A 21,175-nucleotide genomic window follows, 5' to 3' on the forward strand; every position below is an offset into this window, starting at 1 on the left:
TAATCAGGTGATAAATGATTAAAAAAATCATACGCATAATCAGAATTTGGCTTATATAGAGTTATTTGATTGCAAAATTAAAGTAATCTTTCTGGTATAAATTAGCCTAAGGATTTGATGAAATCCCGCTTGAAAAATGTCACAAAAAAGGCAAGAAAACAGAGGGACATACTGTATCTGATATTTTTCTTTGTAAAAACAGATTCACTTATTTTTGCTTCGTCTCATTATTTTGGCTATACACCATTATCTATATTACTTAAAATACAGGTTATGAAACAATGGGAATATTACATAAAAAACAGGAAAATAACCTGGAATTTTGGAGACCTTCAGCTTCACTACTCGGTGCTGTATTTACAGAAACACCCATATCTGATCAAATTTAACCTTTATTGTGCTTGGACGTGTTCAAATGATGTACAAAACATTGAACAGTTAGGGTTTGTAATTTTAGTTAAAAGGTGTTACCAGTTAATCCAGACATTTATAGAACGCAGAACAGTACACCACATGAGCAGGCCCTTCGGCCAAAAATGTCTTTGTCGAGCATGAAGCCAAGTTAAACTAATTTCCTTTGCCTGCAAGTGATCCACATCCCTACAGTCGCTGCATATCCATGTGCCTATCCAAAAGCCTCGTAAATGCCACTAATGTAAGTACCTCCATCACATTCCAGGCACCTGTGTAAAAAAAAACATGCCCTTCATGCCTCTAAATACTTCTATCAGGTCATAAAATCATAAGACATAAGAACAAAAATAGGCCATTCGGCCTATTCAGTCTGGTCTGCCATTCAATCATGGCTGATTCGTTGAGGTACGTGGAAATCATTCCTGTGAGACAGGAGCAGGCAGAAACAATGGGTCTGACAGGGCAGTTGTGTTTGTGCATTTTGGGGAGAAGGTAAAACCAGGCTATGTGGGGCTGGGAAACGATAGATGCTGCAGATGCTGGTTTATACCAAAGGTTGACACAACATGCTGGAGTAATTCAGCGGGTCAGACCTCATCTCTGGAGAAAATGAAGAAGGGTCCCAGCCTGAAACGCCACCTGTCCCCATTCTCCAGAGATGCTGCCTGACCCGATGAGCTACTCCAGCACTTCGTGTCTATCTATCTTTAGATATTGAACACATGCAGGCAAAGGAGTTCAGTTTAGCTTGGCATCATGTTCAGCACAAATGTTGTGGGCCAGAGGGCCTGTTCCTGTGCTGTATTGTTCCATGTGTAGGAAGGAACTGCAGATGCTGATTTATACTGAAGATAGACACAAAGTGCTGGAGTAACTCAGCGGGTTAGGCAGCATCTCTGAAGAAAAGAAATAGGTGACTTTTCGGGTCGGAAACCTTCAGATTGAAAAAGATGATAAAGAGTTTGCAGAGTTTCTTCAGTTTGAAGAACAGTTCCGACCCAAAAAGTCACCTATTTCTTTTCTCTAGAGATGCTGCCTAACCCGCTGAGTTACTCCAGCACTTTGTGTCTAACTTCTGTACTGCTCTGTGTTCTCACCCTCCCCACTCAAAACTCCATCAGTGGCACCGATATCATCAACTGTGCTCAGGGCCGTGTTTGACACTAGCTCTAATCATCAGTCACTGCTTCACACCAGCTGTATCAGTGGGAGGATTGGAGAACCAGCTTACGATCTATCACAGCTATCATTCAAACAATTCTGAGCCATGGAAGTGTGGGCGGTAAATTCAGTCACTCATTCCTCTCAGGGACCATCAGTGGAACCGTGAAAAATGACTGTAAACGAGGGGAAGCTGGAGACCTGACTAGTTGGTGCTTGGCAGATTTTTTTAACTTCTACATTAAAAAAAATATTTTTATAATTACATTTTCTATTTTTTTAATTAATTGTGGAGAGATTTAATAGGAATTTGTGGGGTGACGTTTTCACACAGATGGCGGTGGGTGAATGGAACAAGCTGACAGAGGAAGTAGTTGGGGCAGGTACTGTATCAGCATTTAAAAGACATCTGGACAGGAAAAGTTTAGAGGGATATGGGCCAATTGCGGGCAAGTAGGACTAGCTTAGGTGCGGAATCTTGGTTGGCAAAGGCGAGTTGGGCCAAAAGGCCAGTTTCTGTGCTGTATGGCTCTATGGAGGAAGTCTGAAGAAGGGTTCCGACCCGAAACGTCACCTATTCTTTTTCTCCAGAGATGCTGCCTGACCTGCTGAGTTACTCCAGCATTTTGTGTTTATCTTCGGAAAAATCAAAGTTGTGTTTAATCTGGTGAACAGCATTAAAACAGTATAACTGCATTGAATTCCCACTCTGGTGGGAGTCCTATCAGACCCTCTCTCACTGCCCCCCCTCTGTGATTCCTGCTGCGCTCTCAACCCATAACATCACCTGTCCATGTTCTCCAGAGATGCTGCCTGACCCACTGAGTTACTCCAGCACTTGGTCTTTTTTTCTTGTAAACTAGCATTGCGGTTCCTTGTTTCTACACTATGGCTGCATCGAGCTCAGCAGCACTGTTCAATATACTTTATTTTAATCCCTGTCTTCTCCAGCCCAATACCCAGTCATCAGGAAATGCCACTGGAAAGCATGGGATCGATGCAGATATATAAAGCTAAATGTTAATTTGGACGGGCATTTACTTAACACAATTGCACCTCTGTGAGCGGCTTGGCATTTCCAGCCTGCTCCAGCATGCATCTATTGATGCGACCAGCAATTTGTTTCTGCTGACTTGGACGCAGCACATTTTTTATTCACCGCCCCGGCAGCGATTCTTTGCTGAGCAGCATTCAAATGGGAACAAGCCTGGCAGTGGGCTCCTTGTCTGCAGTCGTCCTCACACATGTGGCCTTGTTTCCCTTGTGTTAGAGGTGGGGGTGGGGATGCGGGGATCTCTGGCGCGGATACAGGGCTGGAGAGTGGAACTGGAGTGAGTGTTACTGGTGGCACATCTGTGCAGGCTCCAATAGAGAACAATGTCTGATGGAATCAAAGGCAACTGTAAATGGTTGTTTTTAACATCAGGGCTGTCATAGAGCTGTACAGGAAACAGGTCCTTCAGCCCACCTTGCCGGCGCTGATCAAGTTAGCATTCTAGGCTAGTCCCATTTTTCCTGCATTTGGCCCATATCCCTTCAATCCCTTCCTGTCCATAGAATCAGACAGCATGAAAACAGGCTGTACTGTATGCCTGGGCCTATGAGATTTCCCGGTTGCTAAACACTTTAACTCCCCCTCCCATTCCCATACTGACCTTTCTGTCCTGGGCTTCCTGCATTGTCAGAGTGAGGCCAAATGCAAATTGGAGGATCAGCAACTCATATTTTGCTTGGACAGCTTACACCACAGCAGTATGAATATTGATTTCACTAACTTCTAGTAACTCTTGCATTCCCTCACTTTCCGTCACTTGCCCTTCCTAGTTCTTTGACTAGTTTCACTGTCCTCCTGTTTAATTTTCCTGTTTGTATGCCTCGTTGTCACTTCCCCATAGCCAACAATGAACCATTGTACATTTCCTTGACCATCGTCTGCTTTAATCTGTTCTTTTCACACCTTACATGCTCTTTGTACTCTTCCATTTCTCTAGTTTCCCTCTCCTCTGATTCTCAGTCTGAAGAAGGGTCACGACCCGAAACGTCACCCATTCCTTCTCTCCAGAGATGCTGCCTGTCCCGCTGAGTTACTCCAGCATTTTGGGTCTATCTTCTATACTGTATGACTCCTCCCCCCCTTGTCCTCCAATTCTCCCACTGATACAGCTGGTGTGAAGCAGTGACTGATGATTAGAGCTAGTGTCAAACACGGCCCTGAGCACAGCTGATGATATCGGTGCTGCTGATGGAGTTTTGAATGGGGAGGGGTGTATTTTTCATACACAGAATGGTGGGTATATTGAATGAGCTACCAGAGAAGGTCGATGAGGCAAGTACTATAACAACATTTAGAAGATATTTGGACAGGTACATGGACAGGAAAGGCTTAGAGGGATATGGGCCAAACACGGGCAGGTGGGACTAGCTTAGATGGGGCATCTTGGTTGGCTTGGACGAGTTGGGCTGAAGGATCTGTTTCCATGCTATGTGATTCTATGACTTTATCCAGTTAGTAATCAATCACTGAATTTGTGATTCATTTTGCATCTGTCTATAACCGTCCCTCACACTCTACCCATGCCCGTCCCTCCCCAGACTGAGCTGCCCTCTCCCCATCTCTTGCCCTCTTTTCACAATACAATGTACCTGCTGCATCTCCACCTTGTTAGGCATTGCATCTTAGGGCCAGCATTGTGCTTTTACATTTCCACTGCACATCACCATCCTCCTCTGCTGCTGCGGTCAGGGCTGTGTGTTGGGTTTTACATTGCCTCCAGCATTTTACAACCAAAATTATCAATTGTCCTCAAGAGGAGATGGCTGTCTCATGGCAGTTTAGTTTAGTTTAGGGCGGCACAGCGGTAGAGTTGCTGCCTTGCAGCAGGTTTGATCTTGACTACAGGTGCTGTCTGTACGGAGTTTGTTCGCTCTCCCTGTGACTGTGTGTTTTTCCCCTCGTGCTCCAGTTTCCTCCCACACTCCAAAGACGTGTGGGTTTGTAGGTTATTTGTATTTTTGCAAAAATGTACCTATTGAGTAGGATAGTGCTAGTGCACGGGGTGATTGCTGGTCGGCGAGGGCTCGGTGGGTCGTTTCTATGCTGTTTCTCAAAAACTAAAAACTAAAACTATTTCTTCCCATCAACCTCCTGCAGATACTAACATGAAGGGCCTGTTTCCGAGCTGTTCCTCTAAACTAAATAATTACAAAATGCGTGCTCTCAAAATAAGCCTCTACGTGCATATGTGATACCACATGTATGTTCATTGTGAATAACAGGTATTAACAGTGTTTTCAATCGCATTGTTTAGGAAAGATGTTCAAGTCACTGGACTTAAGTCTGATTGTGGAGTTTATCCTGATGTTCTACAAGGACAAACCCATCGACTGGCTACTCGATCACATCCTCTGGGTTAAAGTCTGCAACCCGGAAAAAGACGCGGTAAGTTTCCCTTTTCAAACCGTCCGCCTCCCCTTTAAACAGAAAGACGCCAATTCCCCAGGGTGGGGAAAGTGTCTGCACCTGGGTCATAGAGTCATATAGTGTGCCCTTTGGGTATAACTTGCCCACACCGACCAACATGTCGCACCTACACTAGTTCCACATGCTGCATTTGGCCCATATCGCTCTAATTCTGTCTTATCCATGTACCAGCTAAGGAGAAGAAAGGAGTGAAATGTAAAGCCAGAGGGAGGGGTACCAATCACCTCCCCCCCCCCCCCCACCTGTATCGACCTATCACTTGTCAGGCTTTGTCATGCCCTGCCTCTCTTTTCCAGCTTTCTCTCCCCCCCCCCCCCACTCCATCAGTCCAAAGAAGGATCTGGACCTGAAACATCGTCTGTCCATTCCCTCCACAGACGCTGGAACATAGAAACAAAGAACTGCAGTTGCTGGTTTATACCAAAGATAGACACAAACTGTTGGAGTAACTCAGCGGGTCAGGCAGCATCTATGGAGGAAAAGGATAGGTGACTTTTCGGGTCGGGAAAGATTTAATAGGAATCTGAAGGGCAACTTTTTTAATACAAAGAGTGGTGGGTATATGGAACGAGCTGCTGGAGGAGGTAGTTGAGGCTGGTACTATCGCAACATTTAAGAAACATTTAGACAGGTACCTGGATAGGATAGGTTTACAGGGATATGGGCCAAACACAGGCAGGTGGGACTGGTGTAGATGGGACATGTTGGTCAACATGGGCAAGTTGGGGCGAAGGGCCTGTTTCCACACTGTATGACTCGAATATTTGCAGTGTTCTGCCCAAATATTTCTCCCCTCATCCAATGCCTGCAAGGTGCAGATTAACCCAAATTCCTGCTTGCCACAGAGATGCTGCCTGACCCACTGAGTTCAGAGATGCTGCCTGACCCACTGACTTACTCCAGCACTTTGTATTTTGCTTAGGATTCCAGCTCCTGCAGTCTCTTGGGTCTCCAGGGTTGCAGTGACGTTAATGTTGAGAAATGATGTGTGTTTTTAACAGATTAGTATCCAAGATCTGATGGATTTTTCTTCATCACGTTGACAACCTATTCCCTCAGGTAGTTTGCTGTTAGATTTCTGCTGCATCGTCACAAAGTCTTGGCTATAACCCGTGTAACCCAACGGTGGATGATTAATGGAAATGTACGTATTGTTGCAGGAGGGAGTTAGCAAGGGCTTTCTTAGCTGTTTGATTTTCCCCAGTCCCCTCCTTTGCACATTTTAGGTAAGCATCCTCAATTACATGTGAGCTAATTAAGAGCATTGTGTCTCAGTGCACTTCAAAGCCGAACGATTGCTGTGTTTTTTATGTAGATACAGTCCTTTGTGCACCCAACAGCCATGTAGAGGAAGTGAATACAGCGTAGAGCATAGCACAGGAACAGGCCCTTTGGTCCACAATGTCTGTACCACACATGAAGCCAAAATCTAATCTTATGTGCCTGCATATAATCCATATCTTTCCATTCCCATGTGTCTATCCCAAAGCCTCTTAAACACCAGTATCGTATCTGCCTCCAGTACCCCTGGCAGTGCATTCCAGACACTCGCCACCCTTTGTGTTAAAAAAACCCCCGCATATCTCCTGTAAACTTTACCCCTTTCACCTTAAAATTATGTCCTCTAGCATTTTATTTTTCCAGCCTGGGAAAAAGGATCTGATTGTCATAATTGTATGCACTTCTATCAGGTCTCCCCGCAATCTCTGGTGTTTCACGGAAAACGGCCCAAGTTTGTCCCATTTCTCCCTGTAGCTAATACCCCCTAATCCAGACATCATTTTGGTTAACCTTCACTGCACTCTTTCCAAAGCCTCAACATCCAGCCTGTAATGGGGCGACCAGAACTGCACACAGTACTGCAAATGTGGCTGAAGCATTCCTTGTCCTTTTGTCCACCCATCAGCCAATCAACATTCCCTCATCTTTATCCACCTATCCCTCACCTGTATCCACCTATCCCTCACCTGTATCCACCTATCCCTCACCTGTATCCACCTATTCCTCACCTGTTTCCATCTATCCCTCACCTGTTTCCATCTATCCCTCACCTGTATCCACCTATCCCTCACCTGTATCCACCTATCCCTCACCTGTTTCCATCTATCCCTCACCTGTATCCACCTATCCCTCCCATACTTTGTCTCATCCCAGGTATTTCCCAGCTTTTACTCCCCTACTACAATTTGTCTGAAGAAGGATTCAGATCCGAAATGTCGCCTATCTTCCAGAGTTGCTGCCTGACCTGCTGAGTTATTCCAGTACTTTGGGTTCTACTCAAATTCTAGCGTCCACAGTTCTTGAACTTGCTGGACTGCAGATCCCCAGAGCACAGGGTGGCACACTGGCGCAGCTGGTCGAGCTGCTGCCTCACAGCGCCCGAGACCCACGTTCGATCCTGACCTCGGGTACTGTCTATGCGAAATTTGCACGTTCTCCCTGTGTGGCCCCGTGGGTTTCCTCCGGGTGCTCTGGTCTCCTACCACACCCTGAAGCCGTGCGGATCTGTAGGCTAATTGGCCGACTGTAAATTGCCCCCTAGTTTGTAAGAAATGGGATGACAATGAACTAGTGTGAACGGGTGGTCTATGGTCAGCCTGCTCGGTGGGCAGAGACAACTGTTTCTGTGCTGTATCTCAAAACTAAACCAAAGTAGGTGACCCTCTGATTTAGGAGGCAAGGATAAGGAGAAAACAGGATGATGGAAATGGACTGGAAGGGACGGTGTGTGGCGGTGTGTGGTAGGGTCGGTGTGCGGGGTTAGGGTGTAAGGACCATTGTGTGGGATTAGGGTGGAGGGTCAGTGTGTGGTAGGGGGAGGGTTGATGTGTGGGGTTACTGTGGAAGGGTCGGTGTGTGGGGATAGTGTGGAGGAGAAGGGTCGGTGTGGGGATAGTGTGGAAGGGTCGGTGTGTGGGGATAGTGTGGAAGGGTCGGTGTGTGGGGATAGTGTGGAGGGGAAGGGCTGGTGTGGGGTTACTGAGGAAGGGTCGGTGTGTGGAGTTAGTGTGGAGGGGAAGGGTCGGTGTGTGGGGATAGTGTGGAAGGGTCGGTGTGTGGAGTTAGTGTGGAAGGGTCGGTGTGTGGGGATAGTGTGGAAGGGTCGGTGTGTGGGGATAGTGTGGAAGGGTCGGTGTGTGGGGATAGTGTGGAAGGGTCGGTGTGTGGGGATAGTGTGGAAGGGAAGGGTCGGTGTGGGGATAGTGTGGAGGGGAAGGGTCGGTGTGTGGGGATAGTGTGGAAGAGTCGGTGTGTGGGGATAGTGTGGAGGGGAAGGGTCGGTGTGTGGGGATAGTGTGGAAGGGAAGGGTCGGTGTGTGGGGATAGTGTGGAGGGGAAGGGTCGGTGTGGGGATAGTGTGGAAGGGTCGGTGTGTGGGGATAGTGTGGAAGGGAAGGGTCGGTGTGTGGGGATAGTGGGGAGGGGAAGGGTCGGTGTGTGGGGATAGTGTGGAGGGGAAGGGTCGGTGTGTGGGGATAGTGTGGAGGGGAAGGGTCGGTGTGTGGGGATAGTGTGGAGGGGAAGGGTCGGTGTGTGGGGATAGTGGGGAGGGGAAGGGTCGGTGTGTGGGGATAGTGTGGAGGGGAAGGGTCGGTGTGTGGGGATAGTGGGGAGGGGAAGGGTCGGTGTGTGGGGATAGTGTGGAGGGGAAGGGTCGGTGTGTGGGGATAGTGTGGAGGGGAAGGGTCGGTGTGTGGGGATAGTGTGGAGGGGAAGGGTCGGTGTGTGGGGATAGTGTGGAGGGGAAGGGTCGGTGTGGGGATAGTGTGGAAGGGTCGGTGTGTGGGGATAGTGTGGAAGGGAAGGGTCGGTGTGGGGATAGTGTGGAAGGGTCGGTGTGGGGATAGTGGGGAGGGGAAGGGTCGGTGTGTGGGGATAGTGTGGAAGGGCAACTTCTGTAAAAGTGGCTCTCTATAAACGACAGTGAAGCCAGTTGTTTTCAAGGGGATACATTAAGGTCCCTGCAGAGAGACATCGAGAACTCACTGCCCATTTAAAACATTTCATCATGGTTGGTTATCCTGGGCAGCATTAATGGATGGAAGCTATTAATGTTGCATTTCCAGGCTCCAGGAAGGGAGCGAGAGACAGTGAGCTATAATGACCATGCTTTCACCCCACAGGGAGGAAGCAGAATATGCAGTGGATAAAGTTGCAGATAAGTAGCTCTAAGGCTTATGAGATTTGTAAACAGTTGTAAACAGTTACTAATGAGATCATTAAAGCATTAGCAGACTGAGCTGGATGAGGAAATGTCTACATCAAAATTACAAAGCAATACCAATAATCTGAATTCATGTGGCACCTTTACCATGGTAAGGGATCCCACGATAGTTTTCGGTTTATTATTATCACTTGTGGTGGTGCAGCAGTAGGGTTACTACCTTACGGCGCCAAAGACCCGGGTTCAATCCTGACTAACGGTGCTGCTTGTACATTCTCCCCGTGACCGCATGGGTTTTCTCCGAGTGCTCCGGTCTCCTCCCACACTCCAAAGACGTGCAGGTTTGTAGGTTAATTAGCTTCTATTTAAAAAATTGTAAATTGTCCCTCGTATTAAGGATAGTGTTGGTGTACGGGGTGATTGCTGGTCGGCGCGGACTCAGTGGACTGAAGGGTCTGTTTCCACGCTGTAACTCTAAAGTCTAAAATGTACCGAGGTACAGCGAAAAGCCAATCAGATCAGATGTACTTTACATAAATTCCTTCAAACCAAACACAAGTACAGTAGGTAAGTTTAAGTTTATTATTGTCACATATACGGAGGTACAGTGATAAGCTTTGTTTTGCATGCTATCCAAACACATTAGATAATACTATAAGAAAATAACTGCAGATGCTGGTACAAATCGATTTATTCACAAAATCCCGGAGTAACTCAGCAGGTCAGGCAGCATCTCGGGAGAGAAGGAATGGGTGACGTTTCAGGTCGAGACCCTTCTTCATTAGATAATACTATGCTTAAATACAATCAACCCAAATTCAAGTACCATAGGTAGAGCAAGGGGAAAGATACAGAGTGTAGAATATTGTTCTTAGCATTGTGACACATCAGTTCAATAGAAATTTGGACAGATACATGGATAGAAAAGGTTTAGAGGGATATGGGCCAAATGTGGGCAAGTGTAGATGGGGCATCTTGGTTGGCATGGACGAGTTGGGCCAGCTGGATGACTCTATGACTCTCACATGCAAGAAACAAAGTGCTGGGGGAACTCAGCAGGCCAGACAACAGCTGTGGAGGCAATGGAAATGTCGTCTGTCCATTTTCCTCCACAGATGCTGCCTGACCCTCAGGGTCCCCCCAGCGCTTTGTTTTTTCCAGCATCTGAAGTCTCCTGTGCCTCCAGCAGTGAAACTCCCAGTGATGTGATTGAGGAATGAGTATTGGCCCAGGGGAATACCCGTGCTGCTTGCTGCTTTATATTATTGATGTTTCCTGGTGCTCTGTGTTATTTAGACGTTAGAGATACAGCGTGGAAACAAGCCCTTTGCCCCATTGAGTCCGTGCCGACCAGTGCACCACTGTGGTGCTGGCCTAGGATGAGATGGCAAGAACCTCTGAGCCTACAGCACTCCCTCAGGGGAACAGCCCTGACCTTTGTAGTCGAGGGACGGGAATTAGAATCGAAAAATGTCTTTCTGTCGCGAAGGCTCACCACTGAAAGCACAAACAGGTTTTTAGGTGTGATTTCATTTCCAGTCTCAATTCATTTCAATTTATATCAAATCAACAGAGGGATGCGGTGCAAAGCAAGTGATTCTTCCACTTTCTGGAGCTCAGCCCTGCAAAACATTTCTTGCTGCATCAAACCTGCCTTTAGTCAAGAGACAAGAGAATTTTATTGTCATATCTACCGGCAACAGAACAATGAAATTCTTACTTGCCACAGCTTAACAGGTCCTTAAACATAATGACACACAGATAATGTCACCATAAATTCAAAACCATAATACTAGGTAACCATAATAGTGCAAAACCGAAGTTCGCAGTGCAACCAAAGACACAGTTCATAGAAGATCACAGTTGCTGAGGTCAGTTGCTCTTGATCACTGCAGTCACTTTGAACTCTGTAGTGATCAAGAGCCTGATGGTTACTGGAATGAAACTGTTCTTGAACCTGGAGGTGACAGTTTGCAGCCTTCTGTACCTTCTTCTTGATGGTACCAGTGAGATGAGAGAGTGGCCAGGATGGTGTGGGTCTCTGATAATGCTGGCTGCGGCAGCAGCTCTTGTGGATCCCTTCGTTGGGGGAGGGGGGGGGGGAGGCCAGTGGTTTTGATGGACCGGGCAGCATCCAAAACTCTCTGTAATCTCCTTCGTTCCTGGGTGTTGGAGTTGCAGAACCAGGCCGTGATGCAACCAGTCAGTGTGTGGGTTGCACAGAGTTGCGAGTGGCAGTACAGAAGATCGCAATCGCAATCTAATTACAGTCCAAGCCTGATCCACCAGATACAGATGCTCCCCGCATTACCATGCTTCCACTTATGATATTTTGACTTTACGATGGTGCAAACGGCAGCGATCTGTAGCGAGCCGCAGCTCGTTTCCGGCCACGTGATCACGTGTATACAATGCATTTCGACTTACAATATTTTCTGTTTCCGATGGGTTTCTTGGAACGTAACCCCATCGTACGTTGAGGAGCACCTGTACTGTTTTCAGAAACTGCAGGACGTTGTCTCATCAGTACAAGGCTGGCAAACAGATAAATACGTCAGACCTGCACAGAGTGTGAGCACCGTGGGGGGCACAGCATGAGAGACCCCGCCCGGTTCGATCCTGACTACGGGTGCTGTCTGTACGGAGTTTGTACATTCTCCCTGTGACTGCTTGGGTTTTCTCTAGGTTCTAGAGAAACCTAGAGAAACAAGGTAGTGGGGCAAAGCCTGTCACTGAGAACAGTATTATCCGATGAGCTGGTGTTGTTAGGGTATTGAACTATGTTGGGGGGGGAGGGGGAGGTATAGGCCAGCATTACCCTACCCTGAGATGGAGTGGAATTTAGACACGCAGGTTTGTAGGTTAATTGGCTTTGGTAAAATTATAAATTGTTCCTAGTGTGTAAGATAGTGATAGTGTACGGGGTGATTGCTGGTCGGCATGGACTCGGTGGGCTGAAGGGCCTGTTTCTGCGCTGTATCTCTAAAGTCAGATGGCAATCAGATAAATACATGTCAGACCAGGCACACAGAGAGAGCACCCCAGTCGTTGTTGAGGGCTGTTTGAAACCCTGTTTGTGAGACGACCGATAGCTGGCGGTACAGAGCTATTTGCAACAATCTAAATTCCACTCCATCTCAGGGTAGAGTAATGCTGGCCTATACCTCCCCCTCCCCCCCAACATAGTTCAATACCCTAACAACACCAGCTCATCGGATAATACTGTTCTCAGTGACAGGTTTTGCCCCACTACCTTGTTACCTATAGTTTCCTCATTACAGAGACATGCAGCCCTTCAGCCCAACTCATACATGCCAACTAAGATGCCAACAGCTGTAGGTGAGTTGCTTCTGCCCTGTGTCATAGTGTCTTCGAGACAAACAGCGTGGAAACAGGCCCTTCGGCCCAACTTGCCCCAGCCAACCAATGTATTCTATCTACACTAGTCCCACCTGCCTGCCTTTGGCTCATATCCCTCTAAACTTTTCCTATCTATGTAGCTGTCCAAGTATCTTTTGAATGTTATTATAGTACCTGCCTCAACTTCCTCGAGCAACTCATTCCACCCACCACCCTCTGTGTGAAAAATTGCCCTTCAAGTTCCTATTAAATCTTTTCCCCCCTCACCTTAAACCTATGCCCTCTGGTTCTTGTTTTCTCTACTAGGTAAAATACTCTGTGCGTGCACCCTATCTATTCCCCTCATGATTTTATACACCTCTATAAGATCACCCCTAAAATATTTGTTTAATTTAGTTTCATTTATTGTCACGTGTACTGAGGTACAGTGAAAAGCTTTTGTTGCTTGCTAACCAGTCATCGGAAAGACAATACAGAATTACAATCTGTTGACAGTGTACAGATACAGGGTAAAGGGAATAACGTTTAGTGCAAGATAAGCCCAGTCCGATTAAAGATAGTCTGAGGGTCTCCAATGAGGTAGGTCAGGACCACTCTGGTTGTTGGTAGGATGGTCAGTTGCATGATAGCAGCTGGGAAGAAACTGAATCTGGAGGTTTTAATTTCATTTATCGCAGTAAAAAATCTGTGCAGCTCTTCACTTTCCTTGGCAACCAAATGTCAGAGGTGCAAAGGATTTACTTATTTCTCTTCTCCTCCAGAAACACTGTGACCGGCAGAAGGCAAATCTCCGGATCCGTTTCAAGCCTTCCCTATTCCAGCACGTCGGAACACATTCCTCACTGGCCGGAAAGATCCAGAAATTGAAAGTAAGTTCTGCAGCCGGCAACGTTATTCCCGTTACAGTCCTGCTGTGAACTGTGTAACTCAAGCAAAGGCCAGAAACAATGGGCCGGGCCTTCCCCAGCTTCCTCACAGCCTCTCCCATTCTAACAGGATCAGACTTGACATTGCCCCAGCCTCTCTCCGTGAGGGAGAGCCTGCCCTCTCCCCACTGACCCCAAGCATTTTCTCCTGAATTTCCTGTTTTCTCCTGAATATTTTGTTTCTGATCTGTATCTCCTTCAAATGCTTTCACAATTTTAATGGCCTAACTGGGAAAAGGTCCCAAGTCTGTTCACTTTTGACTTTAGACTTCAGAGATACAGCATGGAAACAAGCCCTTCGGCCCACCGAGTCTGTGCCGACAAGCGAGCACCCCGTACACTAGCACAATCCGACACCCTAGGGACAATTTATAATTATCTTTGGTATGTTGGAGGAAACCGGAGCACCCAGAGAAAACCGACGTTGTCACAGGGAGAATGTGCAAACTCCAAACGGACAGCACCCGTGGTCAGGATTGAACCCGGGTCTCCAGCGCTGTGAGGCAGCAACTCTACTGCTCTGCCACTGTGTCACAGAACTATCTAAAATTATGAGAGGCATAGATAGGGTAGACAGTCAGAACGTTTTCCCCAGGATGGAAATGTTAAAGATTTGAGGGCATAACTTTAAGGTGAGAGGGGCAAAGTTTAAAGGAGATAAGAGTTATACAGCACGGAAACAGGCCCTTCAACCCAACATCCATGCTGAACAAAATGCCCCACTGAAGCTAGTACCATTTTCCCACATTTGGCCCATATCCTTCAAAACCTCTCCTATCCATGTGCCTGTTCAAGTGCCATTTAAATGTGTGGGACAAACTAGACAATTGTGCAGAGTTGTATGGGCAAGTATTTTTTACACAGAGGGTGGTGGGTGCCTGGAACCCACTGCCAGCAGTGGTGGTGAAGGCAGATATGACAATGGTGTTTGAGAGGCTTTTAGATCAGCACATAGATATGCAGGGTATGGAGGTAAATGGATCATGTGCAGGCAGAGGAGATTAGTTTATCGTGTCATCCTTTGACGCAGACATTGTGGGCTGAAGGGCTTGTTCCTGTGCTGTACAGTTTTGCGTTCGATATATTTTTCATTTTTTAATAATATTCTTGCCTTTTAATGACCTGTACCCATCCCATTGTAACCCTGAAAAAGATATAAAGTACTGGAGTAACTCAGAGGGACAGACAGCATCCCTGGGGAATTTCTTCAAAGTAGGCATACCTTGGGGAGATTTTGCAGTGGAGCAGTCAAAATCTGAGTCACTCCAGCACTCTTGTGTCGTTTTATGTAATCTCCACAGATGCTGCATGACCCACTAAATTACTCCAGCACTTTTGTTGTAAACCAGCATGTACAGTCTCTCGCTGCGCTGTGTCACTTAGCTTTTCATGTACCTCGGTACACATGACGATAATAAACTAAGCTAAGCTTCGGGTCTAAGTTTCCAGGCTGAAGAAGGGCCCTGACCCGAAACGTCACCCAGTCTTTTTCTCCAGAGATGCTGTCAGACCTGCTGAGTTACTCCAACACTAAGCTTCTGGTTACAACACGAAGCGAGCTGGCTGCTCGGGGTTTGAATCCTTGGCATGATGAGGAATAAAGCTGGCTATCAGGGCGGTGGAGGGATGGGTGGTACGGTGGGAGGGGGTGGGAATGTAATAAAACAGTGTCTCCACAGATAACACGCCACATGTAGCAGGGGGAATGCCCCTGCACTCTGCCTCAGCCAGCCACCTGATTTTCCAGTGATTGGAGGTGCTTCTGTTCAGTTGCGGTAAACACGTGATTAAAATTCCCACACCTACACGTAGCTGAGTTATAGTCTGCGACACCAGCTGCCTTACAGCCATTGAGAGCAGCAGGGCCTCACTCCCAGCCCAGCAGCACCATCTGCTGGCATTGCAGCCACTACACAATGTCCAAATGTAGAAATGAGGAACTACAGATGCTGGTTAATACACAGAAAGACAAAAGGTGCTGGAGTAACTCTGGAGCAGCATCTCTGGAGAAAATGAATTATTGACGTTTCGGGTTGGGATCCCTCTTCAGAATGGTCTAATTCTGCTCCAAGAACATATGAACAGTAATACTCTAAATGTGGCTAAACCAAAGTCGAAAAATCATTCAGCTGCTTTGAGTGGCAGCATTTTCTGTTTGTGTTTGATTTCCAATATTCCTGCATCTTTTAATCTGATTTAATCAGAACATTTCCCTATGAATTGTAGAGATTAAATGTGATTGGAAAAGTGTGGGGACATTGAATGGAAAGTCCTGACACAGTCTCTATTTCGAGAGGCCTTTGTCCTACATCACTGTGACTAGATCTGTGTCTCGGGGGTTCTTTCTACCCATCTTCATCTCTGATGCTCAGAGGCACTCTCTTATTAGCTCTATTGTAATATATTTTTAGTTTAGATATTTAGTTACCTTTATAGATACAGCAAGGAAACAGGCCCTTTGACCCACCGAGTGAGTCCACGCAGACCACCGATCACCCGTTCACACCATTTCCATGTTATCCCACTTTCTCATGCACTCGCTACACACTAGGGAGCAATTTACAGAGGCCAATTAACCTACAAACCTGCACCGTCTTTGGAGTACGGGAGGAAACTGGAGCACCTGGAGGAAGCCCATGTGGTTTCAGGGGGAACGTACAAACTCTATACAGGCAGCACTCGTAGTCAGGATCAAACCAAGGTCTCTAGTGCTCTAAAGCAGCAGCTCTACCCGGTGCGCCACTGTGCCGCCTCTTATCTTTAAATTCAAAAACATAGTGGCTCGTTACTGCTTTAAACTCTCCCTCACTGCTCCGTATTTCCAGTTTGCCAAATGTTTTATTCATAGTTTATTCAGTGAGTAGATTACTAGACTGATAGAGATTAGAGCACAATCTTCAGGAAGACCCTGTTGTCCTTTTTCAGTTATTCCAAGAATGTTGCCACCACTATTACATGAAGTTTAGTCAAAAGAAGTTGAACGTACTCCTGTTATCTGAGCCTCCGGGGTAGTTTCTGGTCGCTGTAATAAGAGACGGAGAGACTTGCTTTTCCGACTCCCCCTTTGTGACCTCTGGAAGTCCCCAGTAACTTTCAGTGATTCAATGGTGCTTTTATTGTCAGATGTGCAAACGCACAGTGAAATTCTTTCTTACGCACAGTCCAGTACATTATTCCCATACCTATGCACTTCCTCGATTAACAAATGTACAAAAATAATCTACTGAGCCCTCAGGCCAAATTGAGTTTCTCGATAAGTACGGTGAGGTACAGGTTCAATGTAAATCTTGCCTGCAGCAGCATCACAGGCACAGCCAGACAGCACACAAAAACACAAATGTTATATAATTTATACACAAATTTTACAAGACAGTGAAAAAAAAAATGTGCAATAACAAATTAGTTCACAATTCAATTAAAATTGTAGTGCAAGAGATGGTCCGTGGTGTTCCGTTGCTGAGGGAGGATTAGAGTTGTGCGGGTCTGTTCAAAAACCCGATGGTTGTAAGAGAGTAGCTGTTCCTGAACCTGGTGATGTGGGACTTCAGGCTTCTGTACCTCCTAACCGACGCCTTCTGTACCTCCTTCCTGAGAAGAGGGCATGACCCGGATGGTGAGGATCCTTGATGATAGATGCCACCGTGTTGAGGCAGCGCCTGGTGTAGATGCTTTCGATGGAGGGTAGGGCTGTGCCTGTGATGGACCGGGTAGAGTCCACCACTCTCTACAGCCTCTTGCGTTCCTATGCATTGGAATTGTCGTACTAGGCCATGATGTAACCAGTCAGGGTACTTTCTACAGAACATCTGTCGATTTTGTGAGAGTATTTGGTAACAATGAGTCATACAGCACGGAAACAGGCCCTTTGGCCCAACTCATCCATGCTGACCAAGATGCAACATCTAAAATAGTCCCATTTGCCTGTGTTCGGTCCCCATTCCTCTCAACCTTTCCCATCAATGTACCTGTTCAAATGTCTTTTAAATGCTGTTATAGTACCTACCTCAACTACCTCCTCTGGCAGCTCGTTCCATATACCCACCCCCCCCCATCTGCCACATCTCTTTAAGCTTCGGAGAATGCGGAGGCAAATGAAGTGTCAGAAACATTGCAGCCAATTTGCACATATTTTACATGGGCTTGCTGCGCCAATTTACAGCAAGTCTGCGTAAACAGTAGAGTGATAAATGACCTGAGAAGCTGCTGGTTCGTTGCAATAATTTAAGAATAAGTATTTGGCAGCAGGATGGTCTACAGATAGTGCCGCTGTTACACTTCCAGGGCTCGGGATCGATGCTGTGTGTAGTTTGCACGCTTGCCCTGTGACCACATGGCTTCTTAAATGTTTTTATTTTTGGCATTGCTTCAAAAATCTGTTTTAAATGGCAGCATGCAGGTGAGGTTTGGCTAGCAGGAGGTTGGTGGGAAGAAGTAGTTTTAGCTTTTAGTTTTAGAGATACTGCACGGAAACAGGCCTTTTGGCCTACCAAGTCCATGCCGACCAGCGATCACCCCGAACACTAGCACTATCCTACACACGAAGGACAATTTACAATTTTACCAAAGCTAATTAACGCACAAACCTGTACGTCTTTGGAGTGTGGGAGGAATCCGGAACGCACGGAAAAAAACTTACACGGTCATAGGGAGAACGTACAAACTCCGTACAGATAGCACCCATAGTCAGGATTGAACCCAGGTCTCTGGCGTTGTAACATAGATAGAACATAGAAAATAGGTGCAGGAGTAGGCCATTCGGACCTTCGAGCCAGCACCGCCATTCAATATGATCATGGCTGATCATCCAACTCAGTATCCCGTACTTGTCTTCTCTCCATACCCCCTGATCCCTTTAGCCACAAGGGCCACAGTAAGGCAGCAACTACCGCTGTGCCATCCCAGTGCCAGTAGAAACAAAGAACTACAGATGCTGGATTACAAAAAAAGACACAAAGTGCTGGAATAACTTAGTGGGTCAGGTAGCATCTCTGGAGAACATGAAAGTGATGTTTTGGGTCAGGACCTTTCTTCAGAATCAGATGGGAAGAAAATTGGATTAGTGCAAGATTAGAGTAAATGGGTGATTGATGATCAGCATGGACTCAATGGGCCGAAGGGCCTGCTTATGTGCTGTATAATCTATGACTCCATATTTTGATGTTCAGATGATCTTGAAATGAATGAATAAAATGAATATGTTCACATATTTAATTTGTTAATAGCTTTGTTGACTCAATTATTCCAATGTCAATTACATGGAGAAGCATGTAATTACCATGTGGTAAATTTGTGTTAGCAAATTCTGATATAATTCTGGATTTAGGAATTTAGATAATGCATTGAATATGTGACATTGAAATGAATATCACCAGCCACACAAGCCCAATGGGTACAGTAATACTGTGGTTATGCCACACTTCTAATCCACAAGCCTAGATGAATGCTCCAAGTCAGATGGGATTTTAAGATCAGTCAGAATTTTTTTATCATTGATGATGAATATAGAAGCACATCTGGTTCTGCAACATCTGTTAGGGAAGAACACCAACTCTTTTCCCTGTGCGGCCAATACGTTAATCTCGGCTGCCTGCCTGGAATGCCAAACGGTTGAGAGGAGACATGGTAGATGTATATAAAATTACCAAAATCATAAGGTGGACAGTCAGAACCTTTTTCCCAGGATGGAAATGTTAATGACTTGAGGGCATAGCTTTAAGGTGAGAGGGGTAAAGTTTAAAGAAGATAGACGTATACAACACGGAAACAGCCCCTACGGCCCAACGTGCCCATTCCGGCCAACATGGCCCACCTACACTAGTCCCACCTGCCTGTGTTTGGTCCATATCCCTCTAAACCGTTCCGATCCATTAAACATGAGCAGCGTCGATTCTGATCCACCATTCCATCATAGTTAATTGGCCATCTGTAAATTGCCCTTTGTGATCAGGGAATGGAGTAGAAAGTGGGAGAACATAGAACGGGTGTGAACGGATGATCAATGGTCGGCGTGGACCCAGGGCCGTCTTAACACATGGGCCTGATGGGCACTTGCCCGGGGGCCCACGAGCATAGGGGCCCCATGCTGATCTGTGTATGTTAAGTGACTTGCAATAAATAAATACTACTTTAAAAATGTAGGTTCAATAAGTGCTTTTTTTGCAACATTTTCGGTCACTAAGTGCTTCTCACAGGATCTGTAAGTGCTTTTCGCAACAATGTAGCACCCTAAGTCCATCGCTAAGTGCTTTTCGGTAAGTGCTTTTCGCCGGCACGACAGGGGGGGGGGCTGGTAGGGAAAGGGGGGTGGGGGAGAGTAACGGTAGGGGCCCCAGTACACTGCTTTGCCCGGGGGCCCATAATGCTGTAAAAACGGCCCTGCGTGGACCCGGTTTCCATGTTTATCTTTAAACTTAAACTAAACCAACATCATTACAGACATTCTGTTTGATGCCTCCATCCCATCCCTTCTTTGCAACTTTAATCATTTTTTGAAACATTTCCTTGTCCTAATGTCAGTGCTTTCTCGTCTCCACAGGGGCGGCTGGGCTTTTCTTTGACTTCCAGCATCAGCATTTTCTTTGCTCTTTGTGTGCGTTTGTATGTGACACATCTTGTTGATCTTCTCAGGACAAGGACTTTGGGAAACATGCCCTACACAAAGGACATTCCAACCCACCGGCTGAGGTCACCTCTAGCCTGAAAACCTACCAGCACTTCACACTGGAAAAGGCTTACCTGGGAGAGGATTTCTTCTGGGCCTTCACCCCAGTGGCTGGCGACTTTATACGCTTCAGATTTTTTACACCAGTCAGAATAGACAGGTAAGTTACAAAGTTAAGTAGTACTGATGTGTTTTGGTGTGACATTGCCTGTTCACTCTCCGCACTGAAGTGATCTTTTCCCAATCTCACTCTCCCCCGTCACTGACTCTCCCCACCCACTGAATCCCCTCCCACGGACACCCTCCCCCGTCACTGAATCCCCTCCCACGGACACCCTCCCCCATCACCCACTTCACCCACCCACTGAATCTCCTCCCACAGACACCCTCACCCATCACCCACTCCACCCACACACTGAATCCCCCACAGACACTCTCCCCACACACTGAATCCCCTCCTATGGACACCCTCCCCCATCACCCACTCCACCCACACACTGAATCCCCTCCCACGGACACCCTCCCCCGTCACTGAATCCCCTCCCACGGACACCCTCCCCCATCACCCACTCTCCCCACACACTGAATCCCCCACAGACACTCTCCCCACACACTGAATCCCCTCCCATGGACACCCTCCTCCATCACCCACTCCACCCACACACTGAATCTCCCTCAGCCCATTTACACTCTGCCCCGTCACAGATTCCCTCACCCATTAACCGGAGACTTACTCCTTGATTTTGTGCTCAAGTCCCTGGAATGGGGTTTGAGCTCGCCTTCTGGCTCAGAGTGCGGGAGGGGTGTGTTGACATATTCGAGGAAACAAATAAGAGAAAAGGAAATGTAGTTGCGGTCCGTCTCCATTTTAGTCCTACACTGCGATTATCATTAGGGATGACATGCACTAATCTACTATGACTCAAGTCTAGAGCGTTTAATTGTCATATGTAGCAAAAACAGAACAATGACATTCTTACTTGAAGCAGCATAACAGATCTGTAAAC

The 21,175-nt window shown here is 46.7% G+C and overlaps 1 protein-coding gene across 1 annotated transcript in view; it reads left to right on the forward strand.

Annotated features, from left to right (window-relative positions):
• mgat4b (alpha-1,3-mannosyl-glycoprotein 4-beta-N-acetylglucosaminyltransferase B) overlaps positions 1–21,175 on the forward strand; it is a 133,260-nt gene that overhangs the window by 105,722 nt on the left and 6,363 nt on the right. The window contains exons 9-11 of the mRNA XM_078411664.1: positions 4,884–5,014; positions 13,343–13,450; positions 20,135–20,328. Of these exons, the coding sequence (XP_078267790.1) occupies positions 4,884–5,014; positions 13,343–13,450; positions 20,135–20,328 (433 nt within the window). The remainder of the gene's footprint in view (positions 1–4,883; positions 5,015–13,342; positions 13,451–20,134; positions 20,329–21,175) is intronic.

Source organism: Rhinoraja longicauda, chromosome 14, assembly GCF_053455715.1.
Source record: "Rhinoraja longicauda isolate Sanriku21f chromosome 14, sRhiLon1.1, whole genome shotgun sequence".
NCBI classification, from domain to species: Eukaryota; Metazoa; Chordata; class Chondrichthyes; order Rajiformes; family Arhynchobatidae; genus Rhinoraja; species Rhinoraja longicauda.